Here is a 15,693-nt window from a genome sequence, read left to right as displayed (position 1 = left end):
ATTTTATGGGGCCAATATCACCCTGATTCCAAAACCAGGCAAAGACTCATCAAAAAAAAAGAAAACTTCAGACTAATATCTCTAATGAACATAGATGCAAAAATTCTCAAGAAAATTCTGGAAAATTGAATACTAAAACATCAAAAAGATTGTACACCACGATCAAGTGGGGTTCATCCCAGGGATGCAAGGTTGGTTCAACATATGTAAATCAATAAATGTAATTCATCACATTAATAGACTTAAAGACAAGAACGATATGATATCTCAATAGATGCAGAAAAAGCATTCTACAAAATACAGCACTCCTTCATGTTCAAAACACTAAAAAAACTAGGGATAACAGGAACATATCTCAACATCTTAAAAGCTATCTTTGCTAAGCCCCAAGCCAACATCATTTTAAATTGAGAAAAATTTAAAGCATTCCCTCTAAAAACAGAAACGAGACAGGATGCCCTTTTTCAACACTTCTATTTAACATAGTTTTTGAAACACTGGCAACAGCAATAAGACACATAGTTTTTGAAACACTAGCAACAGCAATAAGACAGATGAAAGAAATTAAAGGGATACAGATAGGAAAAGAAGAACTCAAATTGGCACTATTTGCCAAAGACATAATTCTATACCTAGAATACCCAAAAAAAAATTCCACCAGAAAACTTCTAGAACTAGTAAATGAATTCATCAAAGTAGGATATAAAATGAACACCCATACATAAAAGGAATTTTTGTATATAAGTGACAAATCTTCTGAAAGGGAAATAAAGAAAACTACTCCATTTACAATAGCCACACACACAAAAATACCTTGGCAATCAACTTAATGAAAGAGGTGAAAGACCTCTACAATTAAAACTACAGAACAGTAAAGAAAGAAATTAAAGAAGACCTTAGAAGATGGAAAGATCTACCTTGTTCTTGGATACACCAAATTAATATTGTCAAAATGACCATACTATCAAAAGCACTATACAAATTTAATGCAATCCCAATCAAAATCCCAATGACATTCTTCATATAAATAGAAAAAGCAATCATGAAATTCATCTGGAAAAATAAGAGACCCAGAATAGCCAAAACAATCCTTAGCAGGAAGAGTGAAGCAGGTGGCATCACTATACCAGACCTTAAACTATACTACAGAGAAACAGTAACAAAATATGGCATAGTATTGGCACCAATACTGTGTTAGTATCAGGTGCTTGATGGGATTAACTAGTAGAGACTTGGTCATGACACACAATTCAGTATAATGCTGAAGTTAAAGCCAGTTGCTTTGCTTGCTTTGGGCTTGTCTCTCTGTATTTTCGTTCTATTAGTTCTCTGTTGCTTTTCACTAGCCATTGTTTCAAGATAAATGCACATGCTTTTCTTAGCATGGAACCCTGGCAAAAAAGAATATGTCCATCTTTTGCCAAATGGACTCACTTAGAAGTCAAATATTACCCAGGACTGTTTGGGGAATTATTAAAAGGAAAGAGTTAACAAAACACTGGTGAAAAATAGGAAACTAAAACATTGCCCCTTTAGGGACTGTCCCTCAGGCCAAAGAATGAGCCCCACATGTGTGAGCACTGTGGGGAAAGAATGGCAAAACAAGATACATTTCATAAACTAAAGCAAAACTCCAAATGTTTTCACTCCTTATGCTGATAAACATACTTATTTTTATTTTTAACAAGACTTTGCTATAATTATTGTTTAGGGAAAGAACTCTGCTTCCCTAAAATCTGCTTCTGCGACATGTTTCTGCAAGGTAGGTGTTTTTCCCCAAGTTTAAAATGATATTTCCTCGTTTTGAAACTGTTTTACAGCTCAGAATGGACAAACTGTTTACTCAATTTATTCAGTTATTCAGAAGCCAAAATAATCATGATGAGTCAAAGCAATTGCTATGAACACAGCCTGTCTCCATTTAATCCTTCCCACATTCTCTATGTGTCAAGGAGGCCGTTCCCTAGGTGAGTCGCTGGCATTTCCTCTGTCTGTGTCACCCTGTAACTACACCTTTTCTGTACTAAGAATGCCTTTACCACTTTCTCCCAGACTCTTATTGATTTATTTTATGTTGTATATAATGCCTCAAATTTACTTTATTCCCTCCCTGTATCCTGAGACACTGCTGGGCACGCAGATGGTTCTCCATATTTGTTAATGGGTAAAAACGTTAATTGTTGAATTCCATTCATTGACTACATAAACTCATTAAATTTATTCTTAATCTCAAGTCATTTGTTGGTTGAACTGAAACTGTATCTTAGCCATATTTTTGTTGCCCTATCTTTTGCTTAGTAGTGATAAATGTGTCAGCTGCTCTACTGTAGCTAATACAACACAAAAGTTTATCTTATTTTAAGATAAGTGGATATAACATAACAAACTGTAAGAAGAAGAGCAAAATGTTTTTCATGCCCTGAAATAATATGGAGATAAGGAAGAAGGCAAAATTAAATCATTTCTATGATTTTTTCCTTCAAAGGCAATAGATGGTTTCTTCTATTTCTTGACATAATCTTTAAGAATTTTCATCAATAATCTTACAATAAGGTAATTCACCCTGAAAAGAATAGTAGATAACTGCGATAAGTGGATGTCAGGTTTAAAAATATGTGAAATGCCTCTAAAAAGGTATTATCTGTCACTCCTGATAAAACTAACATTTTTACATGTGATGGAATAGAGGAACATTCCTGTTCCCAAGTATCAGGAAACAGGAAATGTATTTCTATGGACACACACATATACACAAACATACTTTATTTTCTATGAACCTCAACCACACTGTCCCCAACCTTATTACCAGTAACCAATATACTTTCAGCTTTCATGTAACCTGACATCATGCCAAATATTCATATGAAAGTAGTATTTGCTTCTTTCTCCCTCCCCCACAAATTCAGAAATAAATACAGCTTGACTCCTTTTAGCTTAATAGTGATCTTATTATGATTCCAGGAATAAGGGGAACCATAAGTCAGCTAGTATATATCGTTATACATATAAATTATTGTTTCACTGAAAGGGTTTGATTTCCCATTGATGTTTTTGCTGAAATATTGTGTGTAGCTAAGATTATATTTGGTAGAGATTAAATTTCTGTAAGTATTTCTGTTCATGCTTTGGCATATATTACTTTAATACATATTAAAATGCATTTGTTGACTAAAAATAGTCAAATATTGGCAATTTTATATGTCTTAACCTAATAGTATGTTTGGTTTTAGAAGGCACTTATCAGTTGAATAGGAAAATAAATAAGTCTTATTATTGAATGAATCTTAAGAACAAATTTACACAAGGAAAATATAATTTTCTAACTTATAATCTTGCTAGGGTTGCCATTTTTCTCTGTAAACTGAGTATCATAGGATTTTTGCTACCCATGGTTAGAATTTAAATTGTATGTCTTATGTATTCCCCAGGTAGCAGAATTCAGTGAAGTTATTCATTTATATATTGTCAATGAAAATATGTGGTAGCAGTCCGTCTTCCATTTTGTAAAATAGTACATATCCTCAGGCTAGATAGAATTCCTTGCAGTGGATTTTCCTCTAGTTTTCACTGTTTTACAGTGGACTTGGTAAAACAGTTCCTTTTTAAGTTTGCTTGTAAAGTATAATCATAACCATTCCCATCCTAGGTTACTTGTCTCAAGGACTTTTGATGATAGCTTCAGTGTTGAAATAGTTTCCCTGAGGATCAGAACCTTATTTTAATAGCTTCAAGATCCTTTGTTGTATTTTCAAGTATACTTCTGCAATAAAGATAACAGTACCTTATCTTTCCTTTGTGAAACTGATTAACTGACACAGACACACCCTCAGGTTTTCCCAGTTGAGAAAGTGGATGGCACTTAATTACCCACACGGTGTTACACAAGTCCTTGTGGCCAATGGAAAAGTCACATTTAGAAGATGGCTGACTGCACCCAAGGGTTCAGTTTATAAAGTGGAGTCATTATGAGATTTGCCAATCACAAGATCTAGACCAGATATTAATGTTGAAATTTAGCCCTGTATTTTCTCAAACAAGTTTCCATCTATAAGTTAGTTGAGAATAATAAAAATTTGGGCTTCAAAATTCTCCAAGGCTTTGGAGAGAATCAGATGAAATAGTATATGACAGAGTACTTTGTAACTGATAAAATATCATAGACCTAAATGTTACTGCCAATTTTATTGGTAACAAAACCAAGAGTTGCTGTACTAATCCTCTTCCTCTCCTTGGGGTTCACATTTTAACTGAAAAGGCTTAGACACTACTTTGGTTATATGGAATAAAGCTGATAAGACTCATCCAATCTCAAACAACCTACCATTCCTTTATGGCATGTTTGCTCAGGAATTTAGACTTGATTTTAAATGTTGACAAATGAGTGAAAATGCAGAAGTAAAAATAGGTAGTAGCTAAAACCCAGGCTCAAGCAACTTCACACACAAAGAAAGCAAGGCCTGTTAGAAGGTGGGGACACCTAGGCTTTCAGCTCAGCAACCAGGATATTTTTTTCCAGAAAACCCAGACAAAAAGGAAAAAGGTTTAACCCTACACCTTTCTGATGCTCTGAGGACACATTAAGTTTAAATCACAGCTGGAAAAATTACGAGCTATGCCACCTTGGGAAAGTCTTGTCCCCTGTCTGTACCATCTTTTTCTCAGGTATAAAGAGAATAAAATATTAGAATGTAGTAGTCCCTCTTTATTCAGGGTTTGGCTTTTCATGACTAACTGAAACAATGGCATGAAAATATTACCTCAAAAATTCTAGCAGTAATTCATAAGCTTTAAATTTTGCGCTGTTTTGAGTAGCACAATGGAATACTATCTCACTCTCCTATGTCCTGCTGCATCCCACCAGGGACATGAATCATTGTTTGTGCAGTGTATCCACATTGTATACCTGCCCATATGTCACTTCATAACTATCTCAGACACTGGAGTGACTGTGGTGGTATCCCAGTGATTGGGCTCATGGAAATCCTTTATTTACTTAATGACCCCAGAGTACAAAAATATCATGCTGATAATTTTATTATACTATATTATATATTCACACATTATATTACACATATATAATTACTCTATTTTACAATTAGTTATGGTTGTTAATTGCTTTACTATGCCTCATTTATATTAAACTTTATTATTGGCATGTATAATAGGAAAAAAATATCTGGGGTTCAGTACTCTGAGATTTCAGGAATCCATTTAGGATCTTGAAATGGCCCACCCTCTTGCTGATAAAGAGGGATCACTATATGTGACTTTATACTCATAAAACTCTTAGACTAATATTTGTCATAAAATTAAGGTACAAAAATTGTTATTGTCTTCTTGGCCCTGTACTGAACCCATGTCACTACTTGAGGCCTGCCCTGTTCTTTCTGGTCTTTTATACTTTAGCAAGCTACAGTTCTTTGCCTCACTCATTTATTCAGTCTTGCTTAGGAGCCCCTGTCTACACTAGGAATGATTCCACAAATCAGTACAATATGGTTCTGTTCCCATGATACTCCCTGCTGTCAATCCAGACTAAGCCAGCTCAGTCATTCTACAGTGAGGAGTTGGTTTAAGTCAATGTTAGCTATGAACCAAGGGAATTTGCTATCACATTACAAAGGTTATACAGTCCATTGCCATAAATAATCTAATTTCATCTGCACTATAGCTCTGGGAATTGGCCTGGCCACCTATTAGATAGTTTACTTGTTTGTGCCAGCCTCATTGTTAATCATTGGCAGAATTATCTGAAAGTCAAATCTAGTGAATACTCCCAAAGACAATGTACAGTTCTTTTGTCTTCTACCAAAACTATGAATTTCCTAACCTAGCTTAACAAGAGCTGTTTCATTTTAGTAGACCCTGGTATATCTTATTCTACAATACTAAGATATATGGGTCTCTTAAATATTGATGCTATCTCCTCAAGAGTCCATTCTTATTCATTTTCTCTCACCATCTTTGTTTATCAGCAATACCATATTAATGGATTTCCTGACACTTTCTGGGTCCAACATTTTGGGTGTGGGTGGAGGAAATCTATAAACTGATCCATATAAAGAAAGGAGAAATACAATCTTTTTAATTTTGTCTTGTTATTACAAAGGTAATATAATAATAAAATCTATTAAAAAGAAAATGCTTTAAATTAAATATGGGTTTTATGTGATATAATGCTTTGTGACAAGATATCTCAAGTGCTCTGTGTATTCCAGCAGAGTTGAAACTTTTCATTTCTTGGAGGACTCCATAGAATCCTCATGGCAAGGAGGAACTTTCATGTTCTTGCTCAAGGGGTATTTACTGACCTAATGCTGTTCAATGCAAGCATTATTTTAGAGAAAGGAAGTTTGAAATCTCAAATTATTATTTACCTAAACTGCATTCATAAGAGAAACTAATTAGTAATACCCTGCTGCTCACTAAAGGAGAGATTTTAAGAGTAATTGAGAAGGACTAGTTCCTCATTTCTATTCCCACATCTCCATAAGAGCTCACATATGAAATCTTGCTATACTCTTAACAATATTATATCAAAGGAGAATCTCTGAAACATTTTTTAATACAGGGTTGGTTTTGTTTCTTCTCTCTCCAGTATTTGCAATTCTAAGGATCACCATAATGTCAGATGATGAAAAGAGAAAGAAAAATATTCTGTCTCTTTATATAAAATTCTGTCACATAGGAAATCAAAATAATATCAAAGCTGTACATACAGTTACCAAAAAAAATTGTCTTCAAGAATTAATGATGGTTTCTCCAGGGATTTTTGTACAAGACTACCATGTTTCAAAAGCAAACTCAAAGTGAATCTAAGTTCCATTGAGTTTACTGCAGAAGAGTGTGTAGGATTAGAGTAAAAAATAAAGGGAATCATATGCAAATAACCTAAAGGTCTCTGTATGAGGAAATTGAGTCAACATCACCATGGTAACCATGAATATTTAGTTATTAGTCTAGTGGCAATTCAAGTAAATTAAAAGTAATAATCCCAGTTATAGAAAGGGGAAAAAAATCTCATATAACAGATAAACATGGATTACAATTTTAATTCTAGGACACCTAGAAGCATTGCTATCTGTATACCCATCCTTCTCAATATCATAAATGTAATTCCTCTCTCAGCCACCTCTCCAACCATCAGTAACCTCGTTAAAGCTCCAAGCTCATTTACTCAACTCAAAACCAGCCAGAGATTCAGTTCATAAAAGCCTGTGAAGTTTCCTTGGAGAAAAATATTAGTTTCTTTCCTCATATAAGTAGTTATTGTGACCAATTTTCTCTCCTTAAATAAATGGTACCCTGCTCTCCTACAAGGTTGGAGAAAGTTAGAGATGGATGTCTAAACAAACAAACTAGGAGTTGAGACATCAGAGTCTCCAGAAGCATCTGTTGAAAACATACAGAAGGCTTCCTGAGCCCTTCCTGAATTTATTGAGTTAAAAGCACTGGTCTCCAAAATAGCTATCTTTCAAATGCTTCTAGGTGATTTCAGAGTGAAGCCAGCTTCTCAGTGGTGCCTCCAAGTGGCATTCCTGTTCAGGGTTCCTAGTAGCTCTGGAAACAACTGGTTTAACAGAGGTAGCTCATGGGCCATGATAGTGGCTCCTGATGGTGTTGGCTCCCTCTGGCACTGCTGGAGAGGTAAGTCTATGTAGCTGTGCCCACCAGAGCTTTCCCTATGACTGGCCTCATAAAATAATAGGGGCCCCCCGTGGTCTGTTGCTTTATACTCTGCAATGCAATGTCTATTAGTGAGTTCAATATCACTCTCTCAAAACAGGGAAAAGTGGGTCCCTGCTGAGCCTTCTCTTGACATTGATGATACAAAATTGCCCTTCAAAAATGAGACTCTTGTAAGGTTTTTGCTCAAAGCTTCCCTCTGTTTGTAGCCTAGATAAGAATATACAAGGTTATCCCTTCATTATCCCTCCTTTACCAAGTCCTAAGGTTTGATACCCTATGATTATCTCAAAGCTAGGGGTGAGCTTCTTCCTTGGAGGTAGCCCAGAATGCTAGATTCTATGGTAATCTCTTTCTTGGAAGTAGTTGAACCTTGTTATTTTGGGAATTGGGTATTTGTTCTAAAGTACTCTCCTGGTAAATCCTCATGATTAACATTTGTTGATCTCCTGAAAGTCATGTGAACTGGAGAGCAGGCGAGGGACTGAGGAAAACCAGGGAAAGTAGTGAGTTGGGGTGGCAGGAGCAAGGAGGTCAGAGGAAGGGCCAGACCCTGCAATGATGGTATGGGCAGAGGAAGTTCTGAACTTCAGATGCCGAGAATGAAGTCAAGCCAGGATGTCCTTTAATAGATCAATAAAGAATTTACCTAAAATATCTTTGGCTCTGAGATGATATACTTTTAACCTGAAATATAGTATTTTAAAATGTTTTAAAACGTTTGGTACATTTCCTCAAAATTCTCCAAACAAGTGACAATGTAAAAAGGCTCAGTGGATTTGACATTTTTTTTTTTTTTAAATTTTAACACCCGGTTCAAAAATAAAGACCAAAAAGAAAAAAAAAAAAAATACACACACACACACACACACACCAAATTGCAGCATATATGCAAAAGAGCTACACATATGAAAATAAATAAGAGGCTGGGGTTTTGGCTCAGTGATAGACCACTTGCCTAGCATGTGTGAGGCACTGGGTTTGATCCTCAGCACTACATAAAAATAAATAAATTAAATAAAAAAATACATAAATAAATAAGAAACCCGTTTCCTGCATTACATTCTTAACCTAAACCTAGAAGCCCAATATAATTATAATAAAATATCAGTCAAGCCCACATAGACTAATATTTACAAAATACCTCTTATATAATATGTGAAATATCTCTTAAAATGGTTAGAGATCAGAAGCACAAAAGGAGACACATTCACTAGAAGCAATGTGGAATCCTGAATTGGATCCCATAAGAGAAAAAGAGCATTAATGGTAAAACTAATGAAATCTTAGCGAGGTCTGTGATTTATTTAACAGTAATGCGTCAGTGTTGACATCATTTTGAAATATGCATCATGTAAGATATTATCCTTAGGGCAGTGGGATGAATAGATATGAGGATTTATTCTTCTTATATTTATATCAATTCATCATAATTCCAAAATAAAAAGTTCATTTTTTAAATGCATATGTGACTTTGCTTTTGTTTATAGCAGGTTATATTCTAGGGCTAGATTCTCAATGATGACAAACTGGATAAAATATACAAAGACATTTGTTAAAAGCCACCTAAGAGCTCTTTAGAGGATGAAGAGTAACCTTAATATTGAGGAGAAGAAAAATGTTTCAATAGGTGATTGGCTTATTGTGACAACTTTGGTCTTGTGGGCATTTTCTTGTCCAAAAAACATGGCTGAGATACTAAGCCATGTTTCTGACAGCCCTGCTGTATTAAGAGGACGAAAGTTAGATTCTGGGACTAGTAGGAGGATGATTGGTAAATCCCCCACATGTTGGCTTAGACGCCAAAGACAGGCATTCCAGGAATGAGGATAACTGGAATTAAAGCAGCTGTCCCTGGGTTATAGCACAGCTTTGAGTCATCTGAGTGTCTCAGATACTTGAATCTCTAAATTGTTTTAAGAGGATCCAGATTGCCATGGGATAGCAGAAGGATCAGGATAACCTCACAAGGTGAAGAAAATATCTTCCTCCCTAGATTTTTTCTACATATATTTATATAGCTTATCAAATTACAATTTCTCTTACACAAAGTGGTCAGGATAAAAAGAGATAATACAGTTTAAAAGAAAATCAGTAGATGAAACAGACAACAAAATATACACATAAAGGAATGGTATTACCAAACTGAAATGCTTAACAGTTGTTAAACTTGCGTTCAAGTAGATAAAAATAGAATATTGAAAATTTGAATGTTATATATAATAGAATTAAAAATTTAATATAAATATAGAATTTCAATGTAAAACTAGAAATTACAAGCTTCTATTTTAAGTAACTCAGAAATTCTAGAAACTAAAAATATGATAAATAAAATTAGAATTCTATGAATCATTTTAATATATTTCACATAACTGAGGGAGAATTTATGAACTAGAAGTATACCAGAAGAAATACCTAGATCAAAGATAGAAGAAGACAAAAGGGTAAACAAAAGGTTCTCTACATAAACAATGGAAATCAGAAAATAACCAAATGTACCAAAATAAAAAGAGTAAAATGGAAATCAGAAAATATCCAAATGTACCAAAATAAAATAACTACAAACCTAAAATTTATGCTTAATAAAATATTTTTCAACAATGGAGGTGAATTCTATTGTTTACTTCATGTTATACACATTATTGAAGATGAATTTGCATATTGGCCTTGAAATTTGAGATACTTAGAGTTGTTGCTGATTTCTCTGTATTTTGAGTTTACCTTCTCATTGTGACTTCTTTTTTTGGGGGGTGGGGTGGATTTGCCCCTCTACACGTTTCTGTTATAGTAGTTGTACTTTCATGTTTTATTTCCTAGTCTCTACATTTGTTTCTTTAATTTTATTGTCACTTCTTTGGGAAGTTTTGAACATAAACACTTAATAATTGTATTTCAGGTGCTATCTAAAACAATATCATTTTTAAACCAAAAGTTAATGAGTGAGACTAAGATTAATTTTACAGTCATTTGTCTAGGAAATATTGTAGACAAGCATCCAAAAAAGTTTATATCTTCAAATGTAATATGTTACCCAAAACAATGTTGCTTTAGAACACAAAGATGCCTTAGAACTGCCAGGCACAGTGGTGCAGGCCTGTAATCCCGGCAGCTTGGAAGGCTGAGGCTGGAGGATCATGAGTTCAAAGCTAGCCTCGCTAATTTAGCAAAGCCCCAAGCAACTCAGAGAGACCCTGTCTCTAAATAAAATGCAAAAATGGGCTGGGGATGTGGTTCAGCGATTAAGTGTCCCAGAGTTCAATCCCCCATACCAAACAAAAATAAATTCACTGATGATTAACTGACTTGAGGTCCCAGAAAGAACTAAAAATGGTATTTTTGAACATGGAATTTGAAATAAAGTTTAAACTTTTACTCCCATGTATGTTTTCCTATACCAAGTTATCTCAGAATTATAACTCTTCAAAAGCACACTGGTTTCAGCAACAGTATGTACAACTCCTCTAAATTATTTCTGAGTTTAAGAACTATCAACAGATTTTTAAAACCAACTTCTAGTCTTTGCTAGAGTATGAAAGAAACATTTACCAGGGAGTAGGGGACCTGGATTCTTTATTGTTTTTCCCTTCTACATATTATATTGGTCCATTAGAGTTGTACATAATGGGGAGATTTGTTGTTATATATTAGTGCACATACATAGTATAACAATATAATTTGGCCAATATCACTTCCCTGGTCCCCTTCCTCTACTCTACTCTCCCTCTGCTTTATGTGATCCAGCCCCCATCCTTCTTTTCCTTTTTCCTCTCTAGCAGGAGACCTGTATTCTTATTTCAGCTCTACTATCACAGGAGCTGTGTGTCCTGGCTAATATCACCTGCCTTCTCTGAGGCTGTTTATTCTAAAAAGAAACATTCCATGAAATAAATTCTTCAAAATGAGTAGAAAGTCTAGGATAATTCCGAATTTAATTCATGCTCTTAAAACCTATCATTCTACTTCAAATATGCTGAATTGTTTTCTGTTCCTAACTTTAACTTCTTAATAGTCACCATCACTGAGCATTTTTTAGTGAATGTTATTCTAAGAGTAGAAATGATATTGTCAATTAGAGAAATAAATAACTAAACAGACATGTAGGTTTGTTCCACATTGGTAGGTTGACGTGGTCTAAAGGATGGAGGACCACCATTAATATAGGGAGAGCAGGGTGAGGCGCTCTGCTTTATAGTTTTTATCTTGCTCAACCAATTTCTGAATTGGGTCATTTTTTAAAAGAGTAAAAAATCTTAAAATATTAGATAATCATTAGACCTGAGTAAAACCTGGATCGAGGAGAAGAAATAATAAAAATTCAGCTCCCACACATGTCTTCTCTCTACTCCCCCTTCCATATCCAGAAGCCAAACTGGCCATGTCTTGGCTGCCTCTGGGCATACAGCAGGTTGAACAGATGTTTGGCTCACTACATTTGACTCATCTACATTTGGTAGATGAGATCTCTGTTGAGAGCACCATTTGGAATGTTTTTTTTTTTTCCCCAAAACTGGTATTTTTGAACATGGAATTTGAAATAAAGTTTAAACTCATAGAATAATATTGCCTAAAAGGAGTCTGACAGATTTATGTCAGACACCTAACTGTCCCCCAGAAGTGTTCAGGGATAGCATGGATTGGTCTGAGTAGCCATGATAGAATATGAGTGTAGTTTTTCTGAATGTGGGAATGTAACAGATGACATTACCTTCTGATGTCTTAGGAGGAAAGAATATCAGACACAAGTACAGACAGTCCCTGACTTAGGATTTTTCACTTAGGATATTTTTACTAAATGAATGATATAAATTTAGTAGAAATGTAATTTGAATTTTGAATTTGGATCTTTTCCCAGGCTAGTGATATGGGGTTCCACCCTGTCTTGTGATGCTGGGCAGCATCAGGAGCTACAGCTCTCAGTGAGCCGCAGGATCATAGGCAAGAACAATCCATTTTCTACAATCTGCCATGTTGTCAACACTTTTGGACATTTTGTCTTCACATCTCATATGTCTACAAAATGTTCATCAGTGTCTCCTGTACCCAAATAACCTCTCTGTTCTTCAGTTTCAGTAGAGTAGTCAGTGAATTGCATGAGATCACTCAACATATAATTATAAAATAGGCCTCGTGTTAGGTCAATTTGCCCAATGGTTGGCTAATGTTCTGAGCATGTTTAGGGTAGGTGAGCTAAGCCATGGTATTCAGATGTCAGATGTATAAGGTACATTTTTACTTAGATATTTCCAACTTAGAGGTTATCAGGATGGTTAGTTGAGGAGCTGTCAAGCAAGTAGGATGAAAGGAGGTTAATCATACATATTAAAGGGAGTCAGGTCAGGAAAATATAATAAAGGGGCACTAGAGAATTCAAGAATTAGTAAATCCAGGTTTGAGTATTTGAGAAGAGAATAATAATAAATATGGTAGCTATTGCTATCATTATTACTGAAATAGCAGCAGCAATGACAAAAATATTAAATGCTTATAGCACTAAATAGTTCATGCTTATAGCACTTGGTGTACATGTCAGCATTGTTCTATATAATCATCCATTTAATCATAATGGGAATTATATGATAAAAGTGATTATTTATGTTCCCAATTTATGGAAGATGAAACTGAGGCACAGATAACTTAAAACAACTGGAGGAAGAACACAAAACTAATAACACGGAAGTCATGGCTTGAATCTGTAGCTTAAAATTAATGAATAAACGTAAAATTTTAGCTGCAGGATGAAAAACACTACGGGGTAGCAGAACACTTTTGATTTAAGCATATAGCCTACTTGCACATAATTGAGAACCTCAGAATCCTGCACATTAATATTCAGAATGGCCCAACCAGAGCAAAGAAACCCCACTGTAGCACTCTGTGGTGATAGCAGAAACACATCCACAACTCAGGATTTTTTTTTATTTGGGCCCTTCATGTAGATTCCATTTCTTCACAAATTCCCCTCTTTTGTCTCCATCTTCAGACCAGAGCATACACAAATGTAAGGCTTTCTTTAAGGTCTCCAGCCTTTCTCTAATCATTATCAATCCTCACCGTCAGGAAAGTCTTTTTATATAAAATTAATCACTGACTTTCCAGCTTAAACCCATTTCCTATTCTCTGATCTTTATTGGAGATAGGAGACACATGAAGGTAGTTAACATTCTAATCACCTTGGTTTTTTTTTTTTTAATAACTCATTTAAATGTACTTCTGCTAAATCCCATTTAAAATCTCTCTGACATTAATTACTGATATATTCAAGTCTTTCTGACAGGCTTATTTTGCCATATAAAGTGTACTTCAATGGTGAGTATTCTCATCTTACCTCTCCATTTTCTAAAGGGTGTATTTTGGAATAAAATGAAGTGCAGATGACCTCGTCGTCTTTGGCATAGGATGGAGGTCCAGTGCGGGGATAAATATTGTAGAGGGTCAGGCACTCTGTGTCCGTCACAGCGTGGTACTGCCAGGGCTTGTATTCGATGTCATCAAGTGAGCGTTCCAAAATCCAGTTCCCAGGCCGAGGGGAGTTAGCTGCTTTCACAATCACATAAGCAATCTGGAACACCTGGGGAAGAGTGACAGCAGCATGACTTTTCAATTCCAAAGTCTTTTCACCTTTTTTTTTTTTTATTCTCAAATATGCAGCTGACTGATATGGGAGATTTTATTTTACTTTTATTCTATAACCCTATTATGTTCTCTGAAATGATTTTACTATTGGATGCTCATATTTAATACCTGTTTGCTAAGAAGTGATGTTTCCTTTTGACAGCCATGACTTTAAAAGCAATGGATTAGGACTAGATTTTAGTTGTCTAACAACACATTGGCATCATTTCACCTAACTTTTAAAGTTCCTTTATGACTATTACCAATGAAAGTATTTATGGTCTGCTAATTTATTCACCCACAAAAAAATGTGTAAGAAATCCCATGTGTGACTAGTACTAGATAATCGAGGAAACATGCTTACTTATGTCACTTAGTGCTTTAAAAAGTACTATTTTGATGGACTAAGATAATACAGAAAACAAAAAAAAAAACGAGCTTTGGAGGCACCCTCATGTGTTCAAATTGTAGCCCCATCATTTATGTGAACCTGGGAAGATTTCCAACTCTTGGCTTCCTTTTCTGTGAATTAAAGTCTAGAATAAGCATACCAGGAAGAGACAGTTTGGATTAAATGAGATAATGTATGTAAAGTATCTGGCAAAGAACTTAGCAGAAATACTCAACCAATGTAAATTCCTCTATATTCCCAAATATTAAAAAATGGAGGAAAAAATTTCAGTGACATGCAGATAATTGATTGAAGTTGAAACATATTAAATGAAAAATTTGATACCTTCTCTTTATAAGAGGTAAAAATGTTAAAAATGGAGAACAAAAGGAAATGGCATTGTTACTATAAATCAACAGTGACAATTAAGAGGAATGTGACAATCCTCTATTTCCAAATTCACATAGAAGATGCAAAATAGATCTTAAAATAAATATTCCGAGTGTTTAGGATAGTATATATATGTCTTTACAAATGAAGTCAATAATTCCAAAAGTGTAATATATAAACACTATTGAATAATATGTTATGCAATGTCCAAGATAGAAATATACATACAAACTACTTTAAAACTGTGTTGAAAATATAAGGTAATAATGAGACATGGAAATTACAATAATAATAAAAAAATGATACATTCTTGGTTGGTAAATGCTATAAGATGTGGGAAGCTTGACAGCTTTAAGCTCTGGGTAATGGGGACCACTGGTGGGGTACAATTAGGACAGGCACACTACAATGTGGTAAAAGGCCTGCTGTGCCATAGAGTGAATCTTAAAAGAATGTTCTAGAAATAAACTCTATCTGCTTTATTGTTTTGACAGGAGGCCTTCACAAGTTCATATATAATATCTATGGTATACATGAAGGGATTGAATTCAAAAATATGAAAAGTTGATACAGAAAGGGAAGTTCAGCTGACTCAGATAACGGGGCTTGGGGCT

At 34.8% G+C, this 15,693-nt stretch overlaps 1 protein-coding gene across 6 annotated transcripts in view; it reads right to left on the bottom strand.

The window, feature by feature from the left end:
* Lama2 (laminin subunit alpha 2) overlaps positions 1 to 15,693 on the bottom strand; it is a 564,351-nt gene that overhangs the window by 373,675 nt on the left and 174,983 nt on the right. For all 6 annotated transcript variants that reach the window (XM_058581074.1, XM_058581053.1, XM_058581067.1 and 3 more), the window contains exon 4: positions 14,012 to 14,254. In XM_058581074.1, coding sequence (XP_058437057.1) covers positions 14,012 to 14,254 — 243 coding nt within the window. The remainder of the gene's footprint in view (positions 1 to 14,011; positions 14,255 to 15,693) is intronic.

This window comes from Marmota monax, unplaced genomic scaffold (assembly GCF_021218885.2).
Source record: "Marmota monax isolate L192 unplaced genomic scaffold, Marmota_monax_Labrador192_F-V1.1 WCK01_AAM20220418_F8-fsc00030, whole genome shotgun sequence".
NCBI lineage: Eukaryota > Metazoa > Chordata > Mammalia > Rodentia > Sciuridae > Marmota > Marmota monax.
The sequence above is the reverse complement of the archived record's forward strand: the minus strand, read 5'-3'. Positions and strand labels throughout refer to the sequence as shown.